We start from the raw sequence: 24,283 nt of genomic DNA on the forward strand, positions 1-24,283 counted from the left end.
GGGCTTTGAGGCCCCTCTTGGGCCGCTTTTTTTGCATTTAGGTCAGCCAGTAAGTTACCCTTAGCCTCATCTGTATATAAATTCGAGTGTCCCTTTGTTTTTACTATGGCTATTCTTCTTGGGAGACATGAGGCTTCGATCAATGACTCAACTAAATTTTGATGTGAAATTGGTTTTCCATCCGCCCCCACAAATCCCCTGGCTCGCCATATTTGAGCAAAGTCATGTACTACTCCGAAAGCGTATCGTGAGTCAGTATAAATAGTCACATCTTTGTCAGCAAACATCTGACAGGCTCTGGTTAGAGCATACAGTTCTGCAGCTTGTGCTGAGCGAAAAGGAAGGCTGTGTGCTTCCAACACCACGTCAGGTAGTTGACATACAGCATAGCCACATAGGAAGACGCCATCTTGTGGTTTTGAGCACGAGCCATCCACAAAAACCATGTCACCCCCATCTAAGGGGGTCTCTTCCAAGTCAGAACGGAGAGCACATGTATGTGTGATCTCTGCTAGACAATCATGGGTTTCCATGGTGGCATAATCTATAGTTGGGGCTGTTGCTAGAAGGTGATGCAATGTCATAGCAACATGACTCATGCCTATTGAGCTCTTAATACTGAGGTTAGTTGTAGCAGTTAGCACATGTTCATACCCCGTCCTACGCTGTACTGACATATGTTGTGTGTTCAAATTCTGTATGGTGTGCTTTACCTGATGACAAGTGTGTAATGTTAAGGGGTGTGACAACACAATCTTTTCAGCATCTTGCACCATCAGTGCGCATGCTGCTACCGCCTGTAGGCAACGTGGTAGACCCCTGATGATGTTGTCCAAGGTTTTTGAAAGAAAAGCCACAGGTCTCATTCCCCCTCCATGTTCCTGTGCTAATACTGCACATGCAGTATCAGGGCCATTGTAAGCAAACAAGTGGAAAGGTAACTTGTAATTGGGCAGGCCTAATGAGGGGCTGGAACATAGGGCCCCTTTTAGCTGCTTAAATGCCTGTTTAGCCTCATCTGTCCAGATGATAGGCGACGATGCAGGGGTTTTATTGTCATAACAGGACCTCAATACTTTATCAAAATGAGAACAGTCGGGAATCCACTGTCTGCAGTAATTAACCAGTCCCAGAAAAGCCAACATTTGCTGCTTAGTGCGCGGTTGTGGGTGATTCCTTACTGCTTGAAGTCTGTCAGCAGTGAGGGTGCGCTGACCTTTGGTTAGGCAATGGCCTAAATAGGTCACGGATGGTTGACAGAATTGTAACTTACTCTTAGAGACCTTAAAGCCGTGCTCACTGAGATGCTGTAACAGTGCTAGCGTACTTTCTTTGCAGACTTCCGCCGTCACAGCTGTTATCATAAGGTCATCAGCGTACTGATGAAGTGCTGCCCCTTCAGGCAGACTCAAAGTGGACAAGCAGTCTTTGACCACCATGCTAAAGTAGGCGGGACTATCAACATACCCTTGTGGGAGGCGTGTCCAAGTGTATTGTTGACCCCTGTGGGTGAATGCGAATAAGGGCTGTGTATCTGGTTCCACAGGAATGCTGAAAAAAGCAGAACAGAGATCAACCACTGAGAAATGACCATGGTTACAATCAATAGCCATGAGAACAGATGTTACATCAGGGACCAAAGGGGCCATTGGTACCACCAATTCATTAATTCTCCTTAAATCTTGAGTGAATCTCCAAGTGCCATTTGGCTTGGGGACAGGATTCACTGGTGTGTTATAGGGGCTAGTGATGCGTTTTATTACCCCTTGCTTCACTAGCGATGACACTATAACATCAATACCCCTAGCCTTATCCTCTGATAGTGGATATTGTTTAATGTATATAGGGTCACTATGCTTAACTGTAGCGCAGTATGGGGAACAGGAGACACTGCCTACATCATCCTTGTGGGCTGCCCACAGACTGTCTGGTAATTCAGAAAAGTCAGGTTGGGGTGAGGTTATTTTACAAGTGGACAACAGTGACACCTGTAGGCCATTCAGGGCACCTATTTCATTACACACGTCGTCCGAGGTGTGCACTACAAGTTTACCATTTTTAAACTTCATCTCCACCCCCAGGGCAGCCATCAAATCCCTTCCCATTAAATTATAAGAGCACGATGCCATATATACAAATCTGTGATTTAGTCTGTGAGAGCCTACCTTCAATTCTAATGGCGGCGTTAGCGGTGTCAAGAAAGGAGACCCATCGATCCCTACAGAATCAACACTCTGGTTAGAGAGTGGCCCCTCGTAGCCCCCACCCACCGATGACATAGTAGCCCCTGAATCAATGAGAAAAGGGAAATCCTGCCCTAACATGTTAATCATTAGAGTAGCAGGCTCCTCCCCATTGGGGGAGTCTATGGTTATAGACAAAAGTGTGGCGTTGGGGGCGTGATTCTGTGGGCAACCCTATTGAGTGTAATAGGGATGTGTAGGTGGAGGGGGAGGGGGAGGAGGGAGTGCGGGCAAAGAGTGATTTCCCTGATGCTGTGGCTGCTGTGGCTGCTGCGGCTGCTGTGGCTGCTGCTGTGGGTGGTATTTACCCTTCCTCTCATCAGCCTGTCTCTTCCTGCAGTCTACAAACCAATGCCCCTCCCTCCCACAATAATGGCAGTTCCCCTTTCTACGTTGAACTTGCCCTGAATTCCCTGATGTGCGGGCTCCACCCCCTGCGTGATGCAGGAAGGCAGGGTTCGCTGTTTTAGGCAGATCAAATAACCCATCACCAGCCATTGTTCTAATCTTTTTTCCCACATCCTCCACAGTCAATCGTGATCGGTCGGTTAACTGCAATTTCAGCAAAGGCTGCACTTCGGGTGCACAATTATTAAGGAAAGTGGAGACAAAGAGGCAATCTGGCACATGGTCATCTAATTCAAACCCGCCTAAGTGAATCCAAGCATCTTTAAATCTTTTAAAGAAAACAGGCACTGGTTCTTTCTTTTCCTGTTTACAGTTAGTTACATGTGAAAGGTCCCTATTGGCATGTCTTTCACCTATCAGAAATTTAGTAAGCTGCTTCTGAAGAGTAGATATAGCGTTAGGGTTGTCTCGCCAGTAAAAATAACTTTCCCCATCTTTTTTATAAGATGCAGGTTTTGCTCTACCCTCCCACTCATCCTCGTCCTCCCCCTGGGGAGAAAAGAGGGGATTTGCCTGGAGCTCATCATTCGCTGCAGCTAAGCAAGTAACTGTATCGAGTAAACGCGTCTCGTCGTATTTATTACCCATTTTGGACATGATTATGAACTTATAATCAGCGCCGGTAAAATGACTGTGTCGCGATAATTTTATTAACATGTCCACGAAGTGTAAAGGTTTGTCCACTTCAGGCAACATGCTCAAAATATCTTTCAAAGTTGAGACAGACGGCGGAGTTACCTCTACGTGACCCTTTCGTTTTGATATCCACAAGTGAGCTTCATTTGTTTTTTTTTACGGGCGCTGGTGGGGGCGCGCAAGGCTCTGCGGAAGTAAGCGCGGGCGCGCTGCGCGCAGTTATGTTAGGCGCAGGCACATTAGGCGCGGGCGCCGGACAGTGTGGCGGCGCGCACGGCGGGAGTGAAGAAGTAGACGGTACTTCTGGATCGAGTTTAGCTGTTTTTTCTAATTTGGTTTTCTGTAATTTCGACTCAGCCTCAGCTAATAATTTTTTCTCTTTTTTTCCTGTCGGCTTTTTCGGTACCACATTCCTGACAGATTTTGGCAGTGAAATACCCTGTTTATCATTCCATACAGTTTGCATTTTTAACCAAACATCATACCCGTCTTTCATATATTTTTGGTCCCATTCAGGGTCACCTTCACCTTTATATGTCAATCGAAAAGCTTGTGCCATATGATTTGGGTCAAAAGAACCCGTTCGTGGATATGTAGGATACATCCCATTGGCTTCGGTCCAACCCGCTAAATTATTCACCCATAAATTTGTGTAAAAACCCCAACTACATCTATTCATCCAATCATTAGGTGTTTCGCCAGAATTTGGTTTAGGATAGGTGGCTCCCATGATAGATATACAGATATTCACCTCACCACGGGACAGACCAAAACTCGTGACTCACACTTTTGCTTTTAATTTCGTTTTCGATTTTGATTTCTATAGCGCTCTTCCCAGCCTCGCTGAGGGTATACCTTACGTCAGTACAGATAGTCAGACTATACTCTGTCTTACCTTACTACGCAGTTAAACAATTGGTAATCAGACAGTCAGACTATACTCTGTCTTGCCCGAGTTACGCAATTTAATCAGCAATTACTAATTAGACAGTCAGACTATACTCTGTCTTGCCCAAGTCACGTAATTACAGACACACAGTAATAGTAATGTCACTAATCAGGTAGTCAAACTATACTTTGTCTTACCTGATCAGAGACATCACGTCGGGGTCACCAGATTGTTAGAACCTCGTTTCTGGGTCACTGCAGTTTCTCAGGTCTGTCGAGTGGATCAGCAACAAGCGCGCTTGGGATAGACAACAACACACCAAAGTCTAATACAAGTTGGTTTATTGTTATCTACTAAAGAAGATGGGGCAGTCCCATCTTTTATACAGCACCCTTACAAGCCTTCATGTAGGCGGGGGTTCACATATCATTTAAGCAAATACTTCTACATATGGGAAGGAAAATTACAGATGATCCAGGGCAACTATAAGGATGAGAGGAAGATAGTGCAGCCGCACTCAACTGGTTTCCTGACGACAGATAACCCTGAAACAGACAGACAAAACATCCCCAGAACGAACTGTTTCTCTTAACTGAAGTAAACTGCAAAGAACAAAACTACAAAATATTAACTCAAGGAAACTGCACTGAAAAACACATTAATGAAAAACACATTAATTCTTATAGATAGTGTTCTTCAAAATGAATAAAAACACTGAAATTCAACTCAAGATTACTCAAGATAATCTAACATTTGATTTAGAGCTGGGCGGTATGACCAAAAATTTATATCACGGTATTTTTCAAAATTATACGGTATCACGGTATATGACGGTATTTTTTTTTTCATGCATGACTAGGTGTTAACCACATTTCCTAATAAATTAGAGACTAATTACTGCAGTATATTGGCTTACATTGACCGGACTAGTATTAACCCAGGTTTGAATGGTCTCACAAAATGCTGCTGTTCACAAAGAAGTGACAGTGGCACTCATAATTGTAATGAGGTGAAGAAATCAGAATTCATGATTTGCAGTCAAAATACACAACACTTTATTGTGCATTCTTCACAAGTTCACATTTACAAGTCTACGCGTTTCTCTTCCAGCAGGAGGCGCTGTCAGAATGGTAGTATACAAAGTAGCGCAACAAATGATTTTGAAACGTGCAGCGCTCATATTTATTCAATGGATAGCCTTTTGAAGTTTCATCGCAATTCTTGTCTTTCAGTCCCCACATTTTAGACCACCTGAAATCATAATTATGACTTTCATAACCCCCTAATAACACTGCAGTTATCAATGAAAATAAAGAGCTTTATTTAAGACTTTCAAAAACAAACCTTACACAAAATACGTTTCTTTTTTATTTTTTTTTCCCACCATGTTCGGGGCACAAGAAAAATATTAAGGGACTAAATTAATATCAGCATATGAAGTATAATCGTCTCTCATTGTCTGAAAGAATGCACATCAGATGCTGAAAGTCAGTTTTTACTTTCACTTTAACATATTGATCAGTTTCCACGTTGCTTGTGTGATATCCATTGGCTTTAAAACATAAATATTAATAAAAATACAGTATATAGAAAAGACATCTTTAAAATATTGCGACGTAACACCAACGTAAAGTCATTGTTTTTCTCTCACTGAAAGCTACATCTGTCTGCGCACAATGCGCCGATCTCTGCTCTAGTCATCACTGCAGACACACCCCCTCTTGAAATTTCGGCATTACAAGTTTTGCAAATCGCTAACCCTGGATCTTTCTCAGATATACTGAAATACGTCCACACCTCAGATGTGTTGCTTCAGACAAGCACGTGCAAGCTGCGGTTTCTGTTTGCGTCAACATACGTGTTCCCAGCGCTTTGTACGCACACACTCACCGGTATTTGGGTATATGAAAAATGAATATCATTAAAAAAAAAAAACACCGGTATTCGGTATGAAAAGGTATACCGCCCAGCCCTAATTTGATTTCATTTTTTTATTGCTGAAGAGTTGTCATTTTTTTCTTCTGCGGTCTACTGTACAGACGTCAATTTACTTTTCTCTAAGCCTGAGACTTTTGGTTTAAAAAGGCTTTTACATTTGACAAAAATAGAACTTTTTATATTAAAAACAAACAAGCAAGCCCTGGCCAGATTTAAAAAGTAACGCAAAAGTAACGTAACGTATTACTTTCCTTGAAAAGTAACTAAGTAATGTAATTAGCTACTTTTTTAGGGAGTAACTCAATATTGTAATGCATTACTTTTAAAAAGAAACTTTCCCCAACACTGGTTATCATCATGTCATTTGTAAAGAGTTATACAGCTAGTTATGATTTGTTTTGTACGGAGCGCCTCGGATCTCCTTTGTAAATGCTGGAATGTAAATGAGCGTGTGTTTCCTATCGGAGGCTTTTGTGAGATGTGCTCGAGCAGTTTCAGAGGTTATTTAGCAGCTCGCCTCAAAAGAAACATCTTTGTCTTCTCTCCTGCGCTCTGATACCAATTATGCAAAGCGTTAGGAAATTTAAACGGGACCGTCTCTTATCGGCTAATCCTGGAGTAATAGATTCCATTAAAATGCATGAGGAGCTTTAGGGATGAATCCGGCGACGTTGCGTGTCGAACTCTCTCTCCCTCCCGCGGCCCCAGCTGGGGGAAACGGCCCCGTTATCTGCTCATTATTCTGATAGGATCCCGTTTCCACAGAGAGAGGGTCTATTCAGCGCCGCCGGGGCTCTGAGACGGGCTAAACGCGCCTTTGATGTGCCGCTGAACCCCTGAGCTCCAGCTTTCGGTCACTCGACCTCCAGGAGATGATGGGGAAAAATCCAGCGTTTGACGACGAGAAGCTTTGAAATTCACTTTCCAGTCTTTTACATGAGAAACAGACCTAAAGAAAGTCAATAGAAATGATTTGATGTGGATACGACACTTCTCGATATGAGAACACCAGTGTTATTATCTGATCACACTGATGGAGCAATAAATCTATCTGAACAACTAATTGTGTGATATTTGACCATTTTTTTTTAATGCAAATCAAGTCTGTTTTGTACTTTGAATGTATTTTGTGTTTCCTGTACTCATCAAGGATGCATTACATTGGTCAAAAGTGCCAGTAAAGACATTTATAATGCTACAAAAGACTTCTGTTTTCAAACCAGATTGAAAAGTTTGTAGACAAACTAAGTTGGCTGGCCATAAAGTTTGAAAAACGTTTTAAAAGCTCGAAGTTTGAAGGTTTTCAGTTTGAAGGAGTTTGAAATTTAAAATAGTTCTAAAGATTAAAGTTTGAATGTTTTCAAGGCAATACACTCCATCAGAAAAACAAACCAGTATAAAGACATTGCTAGGGTGTTGCTATGTGGTTACTAGGGACCTCGCAACAGTCGCAAAGGTGTTGCTAGGCTGTTGCTAGGTTGCTAATAAAGTTGACTTTGACTAGGCTACCTGGGCTGGTTGCTATGGTGTTGCTATTGCGACTGCTAGGGTACTCATTTCTAGGGTGGTTCCTAGGGTATGCAAAGAGATTGCTAGGGGTGCCATGTGGTTACTAGGGTACTCGCAACATTTGCAGAGGTGTTGCTAGGCTACCTGGGCTGGTTGCTATGGTGTTGCTATTGCAACTGCTAGGGTGCTCATTTCTAGGTTCCTAGGGTATGCAAAGTGATTGCTAGGGTGTTGCTATGTGGCTACTAGGGTACTCGCAACGGTCGCTAAGGTGTTGCTAGGGTACTTGGGCTGGTTGCTAGGGCGTTGTAATTTGTAACTGCTAGGGTACTAATTTCGAAATCGATTTAATCGAACGATTATAAAATCGAAAAGAAATCGTTTGTGATAATGGCAGCTGTTTGCGTAGCTTCTCAGTGAACTACGGGGCTGTGTTAAAAATGGTGCTACATCTCAAAGCACGTGAAAATACCACATTTAATAATATTTTTACTTCAAACTTACTTCATAACGTCAGCCAAGTGTTTAAAATGAATCCGTCTGTGAAATGATGTGGCTTCTTAGACATAATAACGCACATAACATAGTTCATAATATTCTAAGCAGTGTTTAACGCATTGCATTATAAGTAAACATTTATTCTAATAAAAATCACAATAATACGAACTTCAGTAAACCATATATTGTCATAGAAGTGTGTCTATTAGTCATGTTGAATGAATGAAAGCAGTTAAATCTTCTGTTTATTTAGCTGCTGCTCTAGGTATTCTCTAGGTTTCTCCTTCAGGTGTTTTTGGCATTTCCGAGACACAGAGCGCCCTCTGGCCTTCGGATGAAGATTTACTGCTGATCACAGATCACATAGAAATGGAGATCACAGATCACTGTGCTTCACTAAAAGATACGCATGACAAACGGAGCTTCCGATTAATCCCGATTATGATTTCATTTCGATTTATTGAGCAGACCTACAAGGGTACACAAAGAGGTTGCTAAGGTGTTGCTATGTGGTTACTAGGGTACTTGCAACGGTCGCTAAGGTGTTGCTAGGGTACCTGGTCTGGTTGCTAGGGTGTTGCAATTGCAACTGCTAGGGTACTAATTTCTAGGGTGGTTCTTAGGGTACACAAATCAGTTGCTAGGGTGTTGCGATGTGGTTAGTAGGTTACTTGCAATGGTCACTAAGGTGTTGCTAGGTACCTGGTGTGGTTGCTAGGGTGTTGCAATTGCAACTGCTAGGGTACTAATTTCTAGGGTGGTTCTTAGGGTACACAAATCAGTTGCTAGGGTGTTGCGATGTGGTTAGTAGGTTACTTGCAATGGTCACTAAGGTGTTGCTAGGTACCTGGTGTGGTTGCTAGGGTGTTGCAGTTGCAATTGATAGGGTACTTTGGGGTGGTTTCTAAGGCAGTTCCTAGGGTACACAAAGCAGTTGCTAGGGTGTTGCGATGTGGTTACTAGGGTACTCGCAATGGTTGCTAAGGTGTTGCTATGCAATTTGCTAGGGTACCTAGGCTGGTTGCTAGGGTGTTACTATGTGGTTGCCATGGTGCCCGGGGTGGCTGCTAGGGTGTTTCTAGCATGTTACTAGCATGTTGCTAGTATGATTAAAAAGTTACTAGCATGTTGTTAGAATGTTGTTAACATTATTAGCATAATTTGAAAGTTGTTACTAACATGATTAGCATGTTAGTGGCATGTTGTTGGCATGATTAACAAGTTGCTAGCAAGTTACTAACATGTTATCATGATTAGCAAGTTACTACCATGACTCTAACATGATTAGCATGTTACTAGCATAATTGGCGTGTTATTAGCATGTTGTTGGCATGATTAGCCAGTTATTAGCATGATTCTAGCGTGATTAGCATGTTGCTAGCATGATTGCCATTTTATTATCATGTTAACATGATTAGCCAGTTGCTAACATGATAATAGTATGATTAGCCAGCTACTAGCATGATTTTAGTATGATTAACAAGTTATTAGCATGTTGCTAACCTGATTAGCACGTTACTAGCATGATTCTAACATGATTAGCTTGTTACTAGCATGTAGTTAGCATGATTAGCAAGTTACTAGCATGATTCTAGCATGATTAGCATGTTACTACCATGTTGTTAGCATGATTAGCAAGTTACTAGCATGCTAGCTGTTGTTTTGAAAAGAGCTATTTTAAATTGTAAAAATATTTGACTATTTATAATGTATTTTTGATCAAATCAATCCCTGATTCCCAGTCAGCTGATTGCACCGGATTCACAGAGGATCAGATGTGATGTGAAGGGTCCCGTCTGTCATGTGACCTTATCTCCGCAAACACCCAGCGCTCCTGGCCTCTAGACTAATGACAGCACATACAATTAGACGCCCTCCGTTTCTGCCCTCGGGCCAAATACCAGAATAGATGCACGATTTGTCTGCCGACACGGCCTTATCACAAACCCCACCGAGACAAAAGATCAGCGGCGCTGTGCGGGACCCTTTATCTCCTGCGGGGCCTCATCGCGCCTGATTATATTCTTATCGCTGGTGCCGATGTCACTGCAAAGTGGCAAGGATTTACCGTCTCTGCCATTCAGAGTTTGACGCTCAAAGACAACAAGATCAACAGAGAGACGCTTCAGTACAATTAACAACCAGCTGATCATTTACTAACCTGTGCTTCTATTCTATAGTTGTTCTGTTCAAAAGTTTGAAAGTCTCCTCTGCTCACCAAGGCTGCATTTATTTGATTAAAATGTGATGTGAATATCTGTTAAAATGTATTTTATTTCTGTGATCAAAGCTGAATTTTCAGTCTTTAGTGTCACATGATCCTTGTGAAATCATTATAATAAGCTGATTTGCTAAACAACACACATTTCTGATTATTATCAGTGTTGAAAACGGTTGTGCTGCACAATATTTTTGTGAAAACCATTATACATTTTGTTTTTTGAGATTCACAGATGAATGGAAAGTTCAAAAGAACAGCATTTATTTGAAATGGAAATCTTTTGGAACATTGTAAATGTCTTTACTGGCACTTTTGATCATTTTAATGCATCCTTGATGAATAAAAGTATTAACTTCGTTCATTTTAAGATCCAAAACAGAAAATCTGAAACCCAAACTCAAATGCCTTCATTACAGAATACCGAAATAAAATTTGTTTTGACTTGAAGAAATTCATATAGTTTGTAATAATAAATGTTATACTGTTCATTTTAGACACTTTATTAGACAAAAATAAATACATATTTTAAACCATTACAATGTTCTGTTGTATTTTTGTTTTGCATTTTAAAATATTTATTTAAAAAAATTTAAATATTGATTTAAAGTTTTATGAACGTAATTGATTAGACAATTGATTTGATGATTTAAATAGATTTTTAACACATTAAACGTGATTCAGAACAATTGAAATGAAACACAAGTTGAGAAAAACATATGGGTCAAAGGCATTAAGATGTCCACGTCAAAAGACATTTATGTCCATAGAAAGCATGTTAAATGTAAATAAAATGACTGCTTTTAAGGTTTCAAATACGTTTCTGGAGAATAAAATGTCAAAATTTGGTTGAAACCAATTGGTTGTACAAATTCGAACAACTTGCTTATTCTGAGAAGTACATATATTGTGCATATAACATTTTATTGTGTTTTAAATTAGTATGTTTTTAACTGATGGGCAAAACCTAGGATAGTGGCAAATTTTAAAAAAGTAGAATTACAACTAATCAGTATTTGGGGTCAAAGTAATTAGTCTTTTAATATGTCACAAATAGATTTTTGCTGTAAATATGCCTGACAAGATCATTACACTGAATGACATTTTAGTGGGTGTCTTCTGTAAATTAGGGAAAAATGGATGATATTTATTTTTGATTCAGAAAAACAAAAACAAACATGCAATTAAATTAAACAAAAAACTTTTTAAATATTTTTTGGGGAAAAAAACAACAATTTTAAGCAGGATTACACTTATTGTTTTTATGGTTAAACACTTTTCGTCTTTGACCCATAAACATATTTCAAGGTATTATTAATGCCTTGTGCATTTTATTCCAAATCTTTTGAAGTCACTTGATGGGATGTTTTTTTTTTTTAATCTTACTGTTTCAGAACCACACAAGGCTGAATAAATGAGTGTATTTCCTCTTTAACTCTGTAGATGGATAAACGCTCCAGAGGCGTCTCAGTCTGCACTCCAGGATGAAAGTCCCTCACAAGTCGTCTCGTCTGTCTGTCATATTCATAGTTTGGCTTTACTCTGTTTGAGTGTCTTTAATGCGTCTGTAGCCCTGAGCTGCGCTCTGTAATGGAAGCTTGCTTGTTGATATAACTACAGCGGCTTTTCCCAGGAGCTCCTGTTTTTTCCCTCTCCTCTCAAAGCTGCATCTTTTGATAAATGTGCCATAATGGAGGCCTTGTTGTGAAATCGCTGTCGGGTCGCTGTGCTTTTGAAGACGGGCTTCCTGTGAGCTGCTGATGTTTCTCCAGGCTCTGCCGCTGTAGGTAACAGGGTTCATAGAGATACTTCTGAACGCTTCCTCAGGAGAAGAACTCACTTAGTTTGCTGCCCTCTGGACCCACAGCACAAATCAGCAATAAACAGACGAGAGATAAATCACAGACGACTGTGAAACACAGCAAACAGAGACCAATAACCTGCCCTCATGAGCTCTGAAACTCATGGAGCTGATATATGAGATGTTTCAGATACTTCAGCTGTTCCTGTCTTCTGATTGGTCAGTCCAGGCTCCATTAATGGTCTGTTACAACATTCATAAAAAAAATGATGTTTGTAACATTTGTGTCCTTTATTGTTGTTACAATGTAGCAAAAGCAGTAGCACACTTTGGCAACATTTACAATGTAAGTCTCGTCCAATCACATTAATGACTGCTGAGTCATTCTGTGTCAAATCCAGCCAAATTGTAGAAATGCCCCTAGTTCAAATTTGTGATTTGGTAATATTTTTAATGGAGAAAGACAAACCTAAATAGTATGTCGTGGGTAAATATTTACTGAGTAAAATATTATTTGGGTCAAAAATGGTTCAAAATGAGTTTTCCTGAGATTCTGAGCCAAATTACAGAAGGTTGAAAATGACTTGAGAAAGTTGGCAGCATTATAATGCTATTTTTACAGAGATTGGTTGCTCGATTAAAAATTAAATCTGCTGACTTTAGCCAACTTTGTTGCATTATGTGCCATTCAAAAATGGGAAAAAATGCACTTTTCAAGTTTATTTTTCCAAAGTTTGCATGCCTGTAACTCAAGAAGCATTAAAGATGTCTTTATATCCTTTTAGATTTTGGTTCTTAATAAACTTTTCATTTGGTATCTAACTTTTTAAGGCTCTATATGGTTGATTTTTTTCAGAGATACTGGCATCTCAATTTGGCTCCAGGAGTAATTTATAAAATTTGCACACGTTTTCAGTGGTCAGAAACCAAATGTGGCTTACTTGCATACAGTCAAGACTTATTTTCTTTGTAAGCCGGAATGTCTTTACTGTCAGTTTTGATCACTTTAATGCATCCTTTTTAAAGAGGAATGTCAGAAGTACAAATAATGGTAAAACTAGAAATGTATCCGGTTTCCTTATATAAAAACAATTGCATACATCATACCTGACTGGCTAACTTTTCCAAAGTTTTCATGGCTGTAACTCAATAAATATTGAAGATATCTCAATATCCTTTCAGATTTTGGCTCTTAAAAATGAAGATACCAGAGGAAAAGTTTATTAAGGCTCTGTATGGTTCCATTCCAGAGATATTGGATCATACCTGCCTGAGTGGCAAAAATAGCTTTTCTAAAGTTTGTGTGTCTGTAACTAAAGAAGTATTAAAGATTTCTCAATATCCTTTTAGATTTTGGCTCTTAACAAACTTTTCTTCTGGTGCCTTCATTTTTAAGGCTCTGTTGGGTTCCATTCCAGCGATATTGGCATCTCAATGTGGCTCCATGGGTAAATTGTTAAACTTGCGCACATTTCCAGTGATCAGAAACCAAACGTGGCTCACTTGCATACAGTGGAGACTTCTTTTCTTTTTAAAGAGGAATGTCTGAAGAACAAATAATGTTGAAACTGAAAATGTATCTTGTTTCCTTCTATAAAAACATCAGCATACATCATACCTGCCTCAGTGGCAAAAATAGCTTTTTTCCAAAGTTTGCGTGACTGTAACTTAAGAAGTATTAAAAGTATCTTGATATAAATTCAGATTCTGTTTTTTAGCAAACTTTTCTTTTGGTATCCACATTTTTAAGGCCCTTCATAGTTCAATACCAGAGATATGAGGATCCCAATGTGGCTCCTTGTGCAAACTGTACCCATTTTCAATGGCTGAAAACCAAATGTGGGTTTAGATGGGTATTGAATTTAAAGAAGCTGAAATGACTTTACTGTCAGTTTTGATCACTTTAATGCATCCTTTTTAAAGAGGAATGTCTGAAGAACAAATAATGTAGAAATTGAAAATGTGTCTTGTTTCCTTCTATAAAAACATCAGCATACATCATACCAGCCTCAGTGGCAAAAATAGCTTTTTTCCAAAGTTTGCGTGACTGTAACTAAAGAAGTATTAAAGATTTCTCAATATTATTTTATATTTTGGCTCTTAACAAACTTTTCTTCTGGTGCCTTCATTTTTAAGGCTCTGTTGGGTTCTGTTCCAGAGATATTGGCATCTCAATGTGGCTCCATGGGAAAATTGTTAAATTTGCACACATTTCCAGTGGTCAGAACACAAACGTGGCTCACTTGCATACAGTGGAGACTTGTTTTTTTTGTTTTTAAAGAGGAATGTCTGAGGAACAAATAATGTTGAAACTGAAAATGTGTCTTGTTTCCTTTTCTAAAAACAGTTGCATAGATTATACCCGTCTGAGTGGCTCTTTTTCCAAAGTTTGCATGGCTGTAACTAAAGAAGTATTAAAAGTATCTTGATATAAATTCAGATTCTGTTTTTTAGCAAACTTTTCTTTTGGTATCCCCATTTTTAAGGCCCTTTATAGTTCAATACCAGACATATGAGGATCCCAAGGTGGCTCCTTGTGCAAACTGTACCTATTTCCAATGGCTGAAAACCAAATGTGGGTTTAGATGGGTATTGTATTTAAAGAAGCTGAAATGACTTTACTGTCACTTTTGATCACTTTAATGCATCCTTGATGAATAAAAGTATTAATTTCTTTAAATAAAATCAGAAATGGTTCAGAAATGTCTGTGATTCTGATGAACTGATCTGAACAGGTTTGTTTTTTGTTGCAGATTCCTGAAGGCTTCAGCGACCCGTAGAGCTCAAACTGCACCATGCTGGCGTGTCTGCAGAGACAGAACCAACCGGCCCAACATCAACACCAACACCAACACCTCACGTGTGCCGCCAAGATCCTGGACGCGCCGCTCAATCACAAGAGTAAGTCTGGCACGCCTCTAACTATTGAATTTTTTTGTTTGTTTTAGATTTGATTGTTTTTATTTATTTACTTGTTTTTATTTTAATTTTTAATTGGTATTTTTTTTTATTTTTAGATTTCTTTCTTTCTGTATTTAAATCTTAATGCTTATTTCCTTTTTAACTTATTTTTATTGTCATTTTTAAGTCGTAAGTATTTATTTTTAGATTTCTTTTTTTATTATTTAATTAAAAATTAGCTCTGTCTTATTTTTAAGTTTTAATTTATTTTTTAAATTTCTTTATTTCTATATTAAATGTATTACTTGTATATAAAAAGAAGCCCGTCTTAACACTTATTTACTGTTTTATTTTTATTTACCTATTTCTGTTTTTTTATTTAGTATTTTTACTTATTTTTTATTTACTTATTTTTATTTTAAAGTTTAGATTTTGTTTTTATTTTTTATTAACTTTTTAAGGGTTATTTATTTATTTTTATTTTTAAGTTTTAATTTTTAAAAAGATTTTGAAGTTTTATTTAAAAAAAAATATAACACTTATTTACTGTTTTTATTTACTTATTTTTTATTTTTGTTTGTTTTTTGTTCATATATTATACATACATTTTATACTTATTTTAATTTTAATTTCTTTTTTAATTTTTTTATTTATATATTGAATATATTACTAATTTTTAATATACATTTTATAAACATTTTTTTATTTATATATTTCATAAAAAAAATTGTAAAATATAAATATACATGTATACATTTAATTGACTTTTTTATTTTAAAGTTATAAATTAATTTTTTTATATATGAAATGTATTACTTATAAAAAGATTTTATTATGAGTATAACTTTATTTTATTTTATTTTTCTATTTTCCTACTGCCTTATGTAAAAATAAGCCTATTGTCCACACAATGATCATTATTTTTTTTCCTCTGACGATTTCAAATGTGGCATAGTTTTAAGATGCAAATGAGGAAGAGCAAGAGTTGTAAAAGTAAGATAAAGAAAGATAAAAGGAATAAGGAAATAATCTTGAAAGAAAACCAAATGCATAAAAGGGCAGAAAGCGAGCGAGATTAAAGCGCTTTATTGGCGACGGAAGAAAGAAGCCCTGAGTAAATTGAATTTTCAGGGTAACCTTTGATTTTCGTGGCTTAACCTCATCGAGCGGCTCATAGATCTCCGTCCAGCAGATGGATTTTCATCCATTAGCAGAGCTGCAGAGGTGGATACGTTTTCATTTGGCTCTTCTTAAACTCTCTGGCCTACTTCCATCACACTCCTGCAGCCGTTTCTGGTGAAGATCTGCTGGAAACTCGCGGCTGAGCTCGTCTGTCAGCGTTCAGGCGTCAGATAAGACTTTCACCTTGAGGAGCTTCCTATCGCCCCACATCTGCAGGACTCCATACGGCTCTTATCAAACACGTCCATCGCAGACTTTTAATTGAATCCGCGAGCGCATTGATCAGCCGTGACGCGGGTTCACGTCGCTTCCGTCCAAGGGCAGATCTCATGTGTGGAGATACTCCTTCAGATATTCACATCCATTATTAGGTTGGCTTGAGAAATGCTATTTAAACTAAAATGATCAACTGAGCTTTAACTCTACAAACTCCAAACTCAGGCCAGATCTTCAGACTGATCTCAGCGGGTGTGCTGTATCTTTACTAACTGATCCGACTTACGCTTTTCCTAAAACTGGGAAAAATCCCATAGACTTACATTGATGGAATGTTCAAATGATCAACACTATTCAAACTCACACTGACCAAACTCCCACAATCCCTTGAGACTCAATCAAGCTTCCCTTCTGTCAACTATATTTATAATCCAATCAAACTCATTTAAACTCATCTACCTATCTATAACTTGCTAATCACACTAGAAACATCCTAACATCATGCTAACAACTTGTTAATCATGTTAGAAACATGTTAGTAACATGTTAATTATACATAGAAACACGTAAGCAACTTGCTAGTCATGCTAGAAACATGTTAGCAACTTGTTAATCATGTTAGAATCATGCTAGCAACATGCTAATCATGTTAGACACATGTTAGCAAATTGCTAATCATTCTAATAACATGATAACAACATGCTATTGAAGCTAGAAACAGGCTAGCAACATGTTAATCCTTTAGAAACATGCTAGCAACTTGCTAATCGTGTTAGAAACATGCTAACAACATGCTAATGTTAGAAACAGGCTAGCAACATGATAATCCTTTAGAAACATGCTATCAACTTGTTAATGTTAGAAACATGCTAACATGTTAATCCTTTAGAAACATGCTAGCAACTTGCTAATCGTGTTAGAAACATGCTAACAACTTGCTAATCATGTTAGAAACATGCTAACAACATGCTAATGTTAGAAACAGGCTAGCAACATGCTAATCCTTTAGAAACATGCTATCAACTTGTTAATGTAGAAACATGCTAACAACATGCTAATCCTTTAGAAACATGCTAGCAACTTGCTAATCGTGTTAGAAACATGCTAACAACTTGCTAATCATGTTAGAAACAGGCTAGCAACATGTTAATCCTTTAGAAACATGCTATCAACTTGTTAATGTAGAAACATGCTAACAACATGCTAATCCTTTAAAAACATGCTATCAACTTGCTAATGTTAGAAACATGCTAACAACATGTTAATCCTTTAGAAACATGCTAACAACTTGCTAATCATGTTAAAAACTTGCTAACAACATGCTAATCATGTTAAAAACAGGCTAGCAACATGCTAATCATGCTAGACACGTTAGAAACTTGCTAATCATTCTAGTAACATGCTAACAACATGTCAATCATGCTAGAAATAGGCTAGCAACATGCTAATCATGTTAGAAACATGTTAACAACTTGCTACTAATGTTAAAAACATACAAACAACATGCTAATCATGTTAGACGCATACTAGCAACTTGCTAATCATGTTAAAAACATGCTAACAACATGCTTATCATGCTAGTAACAGGCTAGCAACATGTTAATCGTGTTAGAAACATTTTAGCAACTTGTTAGCAACTTGCTAATAATTTTAGAAACATGTTAGCAACATACTAATAATGCTAGCAACATGCTAGTAACAGTGACATGTTAGTCATCCTAGAAGCATGCTAGTAACTTGTTAATCATGCTAGTAACAGGCTAGCAACATGCTAGTAACATGCTAGTCGTGTTAGAAACATGTTAATCATGCTAGTGACATGTTAGTCGTGTTAGAAACATGCTAATCATGCTAGTGACATGCTAGCAACATGTTAGTAACATGCTAGTCGTGCTAGAAACATGTTAATCATGCTAGTGACATGCTAGCAACTTGCTAGTAACATGTTAGTCGTGTTAGAAACATGCTAATCATGCTACTGACATGCTAGCAACATGTTAGTAACATGCTAGTCGTGTTAGAAACGTTAATCATGCTAGTGACATGCTAGCAACATGCTAGTAACATGTTAGTCGTGTTAGAAACATGCTAATCATGCTAGTGACATGCTAGAAACATGTTAATCATGCTAGTGACATGCTAGCAACATGCTAGTAAAATGCTAGTCGTGTTAGAAACATGCTAATCATGCTAGTGACATGCTAGCAAAGTGCTAGTAACATGCTAGTCGTGTTAGAAACATGCTAATCATGCTAGTGACATGCTAGCAACATGCTAGTAACATGCTAGTCGTGCTAGAAACATGCTAATCATGCTACTGACATGCTAACAACATGCTAGTAACATGCTAGTCGTGTTAGAAACGTTAATCATGCTAGTGACATGCTAGCAACATGCTAGTAACATGTTAGTCATGTTAGAAACATGCTAATCATGCTAGTGACATGTTAGCAACATGCTAGTAACATGTTAGTCGTGCTAGAAACATGCTAATCATGTTAGTGACATGCTAGCAACATGCTAGTAACATGTTAGTCGTGTTAGAAACATGTTAATCATGCTAGTGATATGCTAGCAACATGTTAGTAACATGCTAGTCGTGTTAGAAACATGCTAATCATGCTAGTGACATGGTAGCAACATGCTAGTAACATGCTAGTCGTGTTAGAAACATGCTAATCATGCTACTGACATGCTAACAACATGCTAGTAACATGCTAGTCGTATGCTAGTCGTGTTAGAAACGTTAATCATGCTAGTGACATGCTAGCAACATGCTAGTAACATGTTAGTCATGTTAGAAACATGCTAATCATGCTAGTGACATGTTAGCAACATGCTAGTAACATGTTAGTCGTGCTAGAAACATGCTAATCATGTTAGTGACATGCTAGCAACATGTTAGTAACATGCTAGTCGTGCTAGAAACATGTTAATCATGCTAGTGGCATGTTAGCAACATGCTAGTCGTGTTAGAAACATGTTAATCATGCTAGTGACATGCTAGCAACATGCTAGTAACATGTTAGTCGTGTTAGAAACATGCTAATCATGTTAGTGACATGCTAGCAACATGCTAGTAACATGCTAATCATGCTAGTGACATGCTAGCAACATGCTAGAAACATGCTAATCATGTTAAAACAACTAAAAACATACTAGCAACTTGCTTTTAAACTTTTAAAATGTTTTATACTTTTAAACTTCTTAAATTTCCTAAACTTTTTTAACTTAAACTTCTTTAGACTTTTCAACTTTCTGTTCCAGCTTTCTCAAGCCAACTTAAAGTATGTCTTGACGAACATTCTTTATCTAGTGTTGCATGAACCTGTATCGCTGTAGCCCAATAAATGCAATCAGTGGTTCAGCTGCAGGACTGTGGTGTTTGTGAGTGGGGTCAGTGATTTCACTCACTCTTGGCCTGAAGTGCAGGAGTTTGTTGAGCGCAGCTGCTTTATCCCGAACGAAAGAGCGATGATCCACTGTGGCCGTAAATCTGGGGCATTTGCATTCTGAAAAGCTTTAGCCGAGAGCGGGGTAATTATGGCTCGCCGCTGCGAGGTCATGCTTTATTCGTGTTTGATGCAGGAGCTTTAAAGGAGCACAGGCCGGTCTTTTATGTCCACTTCTGCATTATGTTCTGTATTAAAATGGATGTGAATCTCTCTTGTGAGCGGCCGGCATGAACCCTTCAGGCAGGTAATAGCATTAGTTTGGGAATTAAGAACAGCTCATGAAATTAAATAAAATGGTGCATTTATTTATTTAAGCATTTATTCAAGCATTTAAGCATTTATTTTACGCTTTAATATTTACATTTTCTATTTTTGTCGAAGCATCTAAGGTTTTTTTGTGCATTTATTTTTTTATTTGAACCCTTTTTAAATGCATTTATTCATGCATTTATTTTATGCTTAAATATTAAAATGTTCTATTTTTGTCGTTTTTTTGTGCATTTTTTTAATGCATTTATTAATGCATTTAATTAAGCATTTATTTCATGCTGTAACATTAAAATTTTCTATTTTTGTAGATTTTTTAGCATTTTTTATGCACTTATTTATTTGAACATTTTTTTAAAATGCATTTATTCATGCATTTATTTTATGCTTAAACATTAAAATGTTCTATTTTTGTCGATTTTTGTGCATTTATTTTTTATGCATTTATTTCATGCTTTAACATTAAAATGTTTTATTTTTGTAAATTAAGAATCGAAGATTTTGGGGCATTTTTTTTATTTGGACATTTTTAATGCATTTATTTAAACATTTATTTTATGCTTTAACATTAAAATGTTGTTTTTGTAGATTTTAAGCTTTTCTGTGCATTTATTTTTTTTATTTGAAATTTTTAATGCATTTATTTATGCATTTATTTAAGCATTTATTTTATGCTTTAAACATTTTACATTTTTATTTAAGCAGTTAGTTTGTTTTAAAAATTGTTTTTTGAGCATTTATTTATGCATTTGTTTATAAGAATTTGTTTTATGCTTTAAAATCTTTAGATTTCTTGAATTTTTGTCTATTTAAGCACCTAAGCTTTTATTTGTGCATTTTTTTTTTTTTGAAAATGTATTTTTGCATTTATTTATTTAAGCATTTATTGTATGCTTTAAACAGGTTTATTATTTATTTTTAAGCATTTAGTTTGTTTTAAACATTTAATTTTTAATTTTTATTTTAAGCATGTAACATTTTGAGCGTTTATGCATTGATTTACTTGTTTTTTTAATTTTTACATTTTTGTCTATTTAACCATCTAAGTTTTTATGCATTTATTTTCTATTTGAACATTTATTTATGCATTAACGCATTTAAGCATTTATTGTATGCCTGAAACATTTTTAATTTTAAGCATTTAGTTTGTATAAAAAATCTCTCTATATATTTTTGTGTATTTATTTATGCATTCATTTAAGCATGTGCTTTATTTTTTATTTTATTTGAGCATTTATGCATGTATTTTATGCTTTAACATTAATTTTCTATTTTTATCGATTTTACGCATCAAAGCTTTTTTGTGCATTTATTTTTTATTTGAACATTTATGCATTTATTTATGCATTTAAGCATTTATTTTGTGCTTTAACATTAAGATTTTCTATTTTTGTCGATTTTAAGCATCTAAACTTTTTGTGCATTTATTTTTTATTTGAACATTTTTTTTATGCATTTATTTTTTTGCTGTTATTAGTCAACTATGCCAAGGTAAACAGTTTTCCATTCTATGGCACCTTTAAGCATTCATTTTATGCTTCAAACATTTGACATTTTTAAGCATTTAGTTAGTTTTAAAATAAAATTATTTGAGCATTTATTTATGCATTTGATTATATAAGAATTTGTTTTATGCTTTAATATTTTTAATTTCTTGTATTTTTGTCTATTAAAGCATCTGAGCTTTTATTTGTGCATTTATGCATTTATCTTTTTATTTGAACATTTATTTTTGCATTTAATTAAGCATTTAGTTTTTTTTAAACATTTCTATTTTTATTTCAAGCATCTAACCTTATTTGAGCATTCATGCATTGATTTACTTAAGCATTTTTAATAAAAAAAAAATTTTAACCATCTAAGTTTATGCAATTGTGCATTTATTTTTTATTTGAACATTTATTTATTCATTAACACATTTAAGCATTTATTATGCTTGAAACATTTTTAACTTTAAGCATTTAGTTATATATATTTAAAATATAACATATATATTTTATTTTTTTGCGCATTTATTTATGCATTCATTTAAGCATGTGCTTTTTTTATTTGAGCATTTATACATTTATTTAATGCTTTAACATAATTTTCTATTTTTGTTGATTTTAAGCATCTAAGCTTTTATGCATTTATTTTTTATTTGAACAATACATTTATTTATGCATTTATTTAAGCATGTACTTCATTTAATTTATTTTTTTATTTTTCTAATTAAGCATAGACAGTTTTATTTATTTTTATTTGAACATTTATCTATGCATTTATTTAAGTGCTTAGGCATTTAATGTGTTTTAAACATTTTTTAATTTTTATTTAAGCATTTAGTTTGTTTAAAAATGATTTTTTTTAAGCATCTGCGCTTTTATTTGAGCATTTATGCAGTCATTCAAGCATTTGTTTTATGCTTTAATATTTTACTTTTTTTCATTTGTCTAATGAATCATTAATATTGTTACCATAATTTTCAAGTTACTAGCATAGCATGAGTCTTCTAACATGATCAGCAAGTTGAGAGCTAGATAAATGAGATCAGTCTGAAGATCTGGCCTGAGTTTGTAGAGTTAAAGCTCTAGGAGGAGTTATATATATTATTTTTTTGCGCATTTATTTATGCATTCATTTAAGCATGTGCTGTAATTTTTATTTGAGCATTTTTTAATGCATTTATTTTATGCTTTAACATTAAAATTGTCTATTTTTGTCAATTTTAAGCATCTAAGCTTTGTGCATTTATTTTTTTTTATCTGAACTTTTTTTATGCATTTATTTAAGCATTTAATTTTATGCTTTAACATTAAAATGTTCTGTTTTTGTCGATTTGAAGCATCTAAGCTTTTTTTGTGCATTTTTTTTTTATTTATTTAAACAATGCATTTATTTATGCATTTAAGCATCTGCTTCATTTATTTTCTAATCAAGCATAGATGGGTTTTATTTGTGCATTTATGCATTTTTTTTGAACATTTATCTGTGCGTTTAGTTTGTTTAAAAAAATTATTTATTTATTTTAAGCATCTAAGCTTTTATTTGAGCATGTATGCATTTTTTTGAGCATTTATGCATTCATTCAAGCATTTGCTTTATGCTTATGTTAATATTTTCCTTTTTTATTTGTCTAAGCAATAATATTGTTACCATCATTTTCAAGTTGCTAGCATGTTGTGGCATGATTCTAACATGATTAGCGAGTTGATAGATGAGATCCGTCTGAAGATCTGGCCTGAGTTTGGAGTTTGTAGAGTTAAAGCTCTAGGAGGAGTTAGAGTTGATCCTTTTAGTCTCAGAAGAAGAAGAATATTAAGATTAAATGGCATTTCAGTACGAAGGCTTTCTCAAGCCAACTTAATAATTGTCATCCGTTGGCGTTAATCACTGATTAACAGAAGCAGGAAAGGCTGAGATCTGGTCTGTGATCCGGCAGGACTGTGTTAACCGAGACCACGGGGAGCAGATTAGACGTCTAACGCTGACTGAGAGCGTTTGTGAGGAGATGGAGAGCGTCCAGAGGTCAAGCTGAAAGATCTCCACCATCTGCTCGTCTCGTTCCTCTCAGTTCTTCTCCGTTTGAGCAGCTCTCGTCGACTAATGAACGAGTCCATCTGTCAAAACACCCCCACGCTTTCCTTTCTCTGCAGCGGTTTGTTCTTTTGGCCTACTTTAAGAGTTCAGTCCGTATCTGATCATGTGTGCAGTTAATTAGCAGCGTGTTAATTGAGATTTCCGAGCCCCTCGTCCTCATGTAATGAGAGTGAGTTTGATGGAAGGCTTCAGCGGATGGACGGCGTCACGTTCTCAAGCTGAGAAACATGTGAACATCAGATGCACGCTTGCGTTGAGTTAATTGTGCTGCTTGATTGCTGTGTATTTATAGCTGGAAGGTTAGTGAGCACTATGTGGATAATTACTGAAGGTCAAGATGCTAATTATCTCCAACTACTTTGACTTCATTGAAGGAACATGTTGGCTTCTCCTTTCCTGACTGTACATTTATGTTCTTTCAGCCAAATGCTCTCTAAATCATTGTTTGCTGTTGATATTCATCTAAAACTAAAGCCTTTTGGCTATTTACAAACCATTTGGGACTCTAGACCACAAAACCAGTCTTAAGTAGCATGGGTATAT

The 24,283-nt window shown here is 36.3% G+C and overlaps 1 protein-coding gene across 1 annotated transcript in view; it reads left to right on the forward strand.

Moving 5' to 3' along the window:
- Positions 1-24,283, forward strand: part of LOC141299599 (protein FAM222A) — a 54,711-nt gene that overhangs the window by 21,406 nt on the left and 9,022 nt on the right. The window contains exon 2 of the mRNA XM_073829972.1: positions 14,894-15,041. Within this exon, the coding sequence (XP_073686073.1) occupies positions 14,936-15,041 (106 nt within the window). The 5' untranslated portion in view covers positions 14,894-14,935. The remainder of the gene's footprint in view (positions 1-14,893; positions 15,042-24,283) is intronic.

This window comes from Garra rufa, chromosome 23, assembly GCF_049309525.1.
Source record: "Garra rufa chromosome 23, GarRuf1.0, whole genome shotgun sequence".
Classification (NCBI taxonomy): Eukaryota; Metazoa; Chordata; class Actinopteri; order Cypriniformes; family Cyprinidae; genus Garra; species Garra rufa.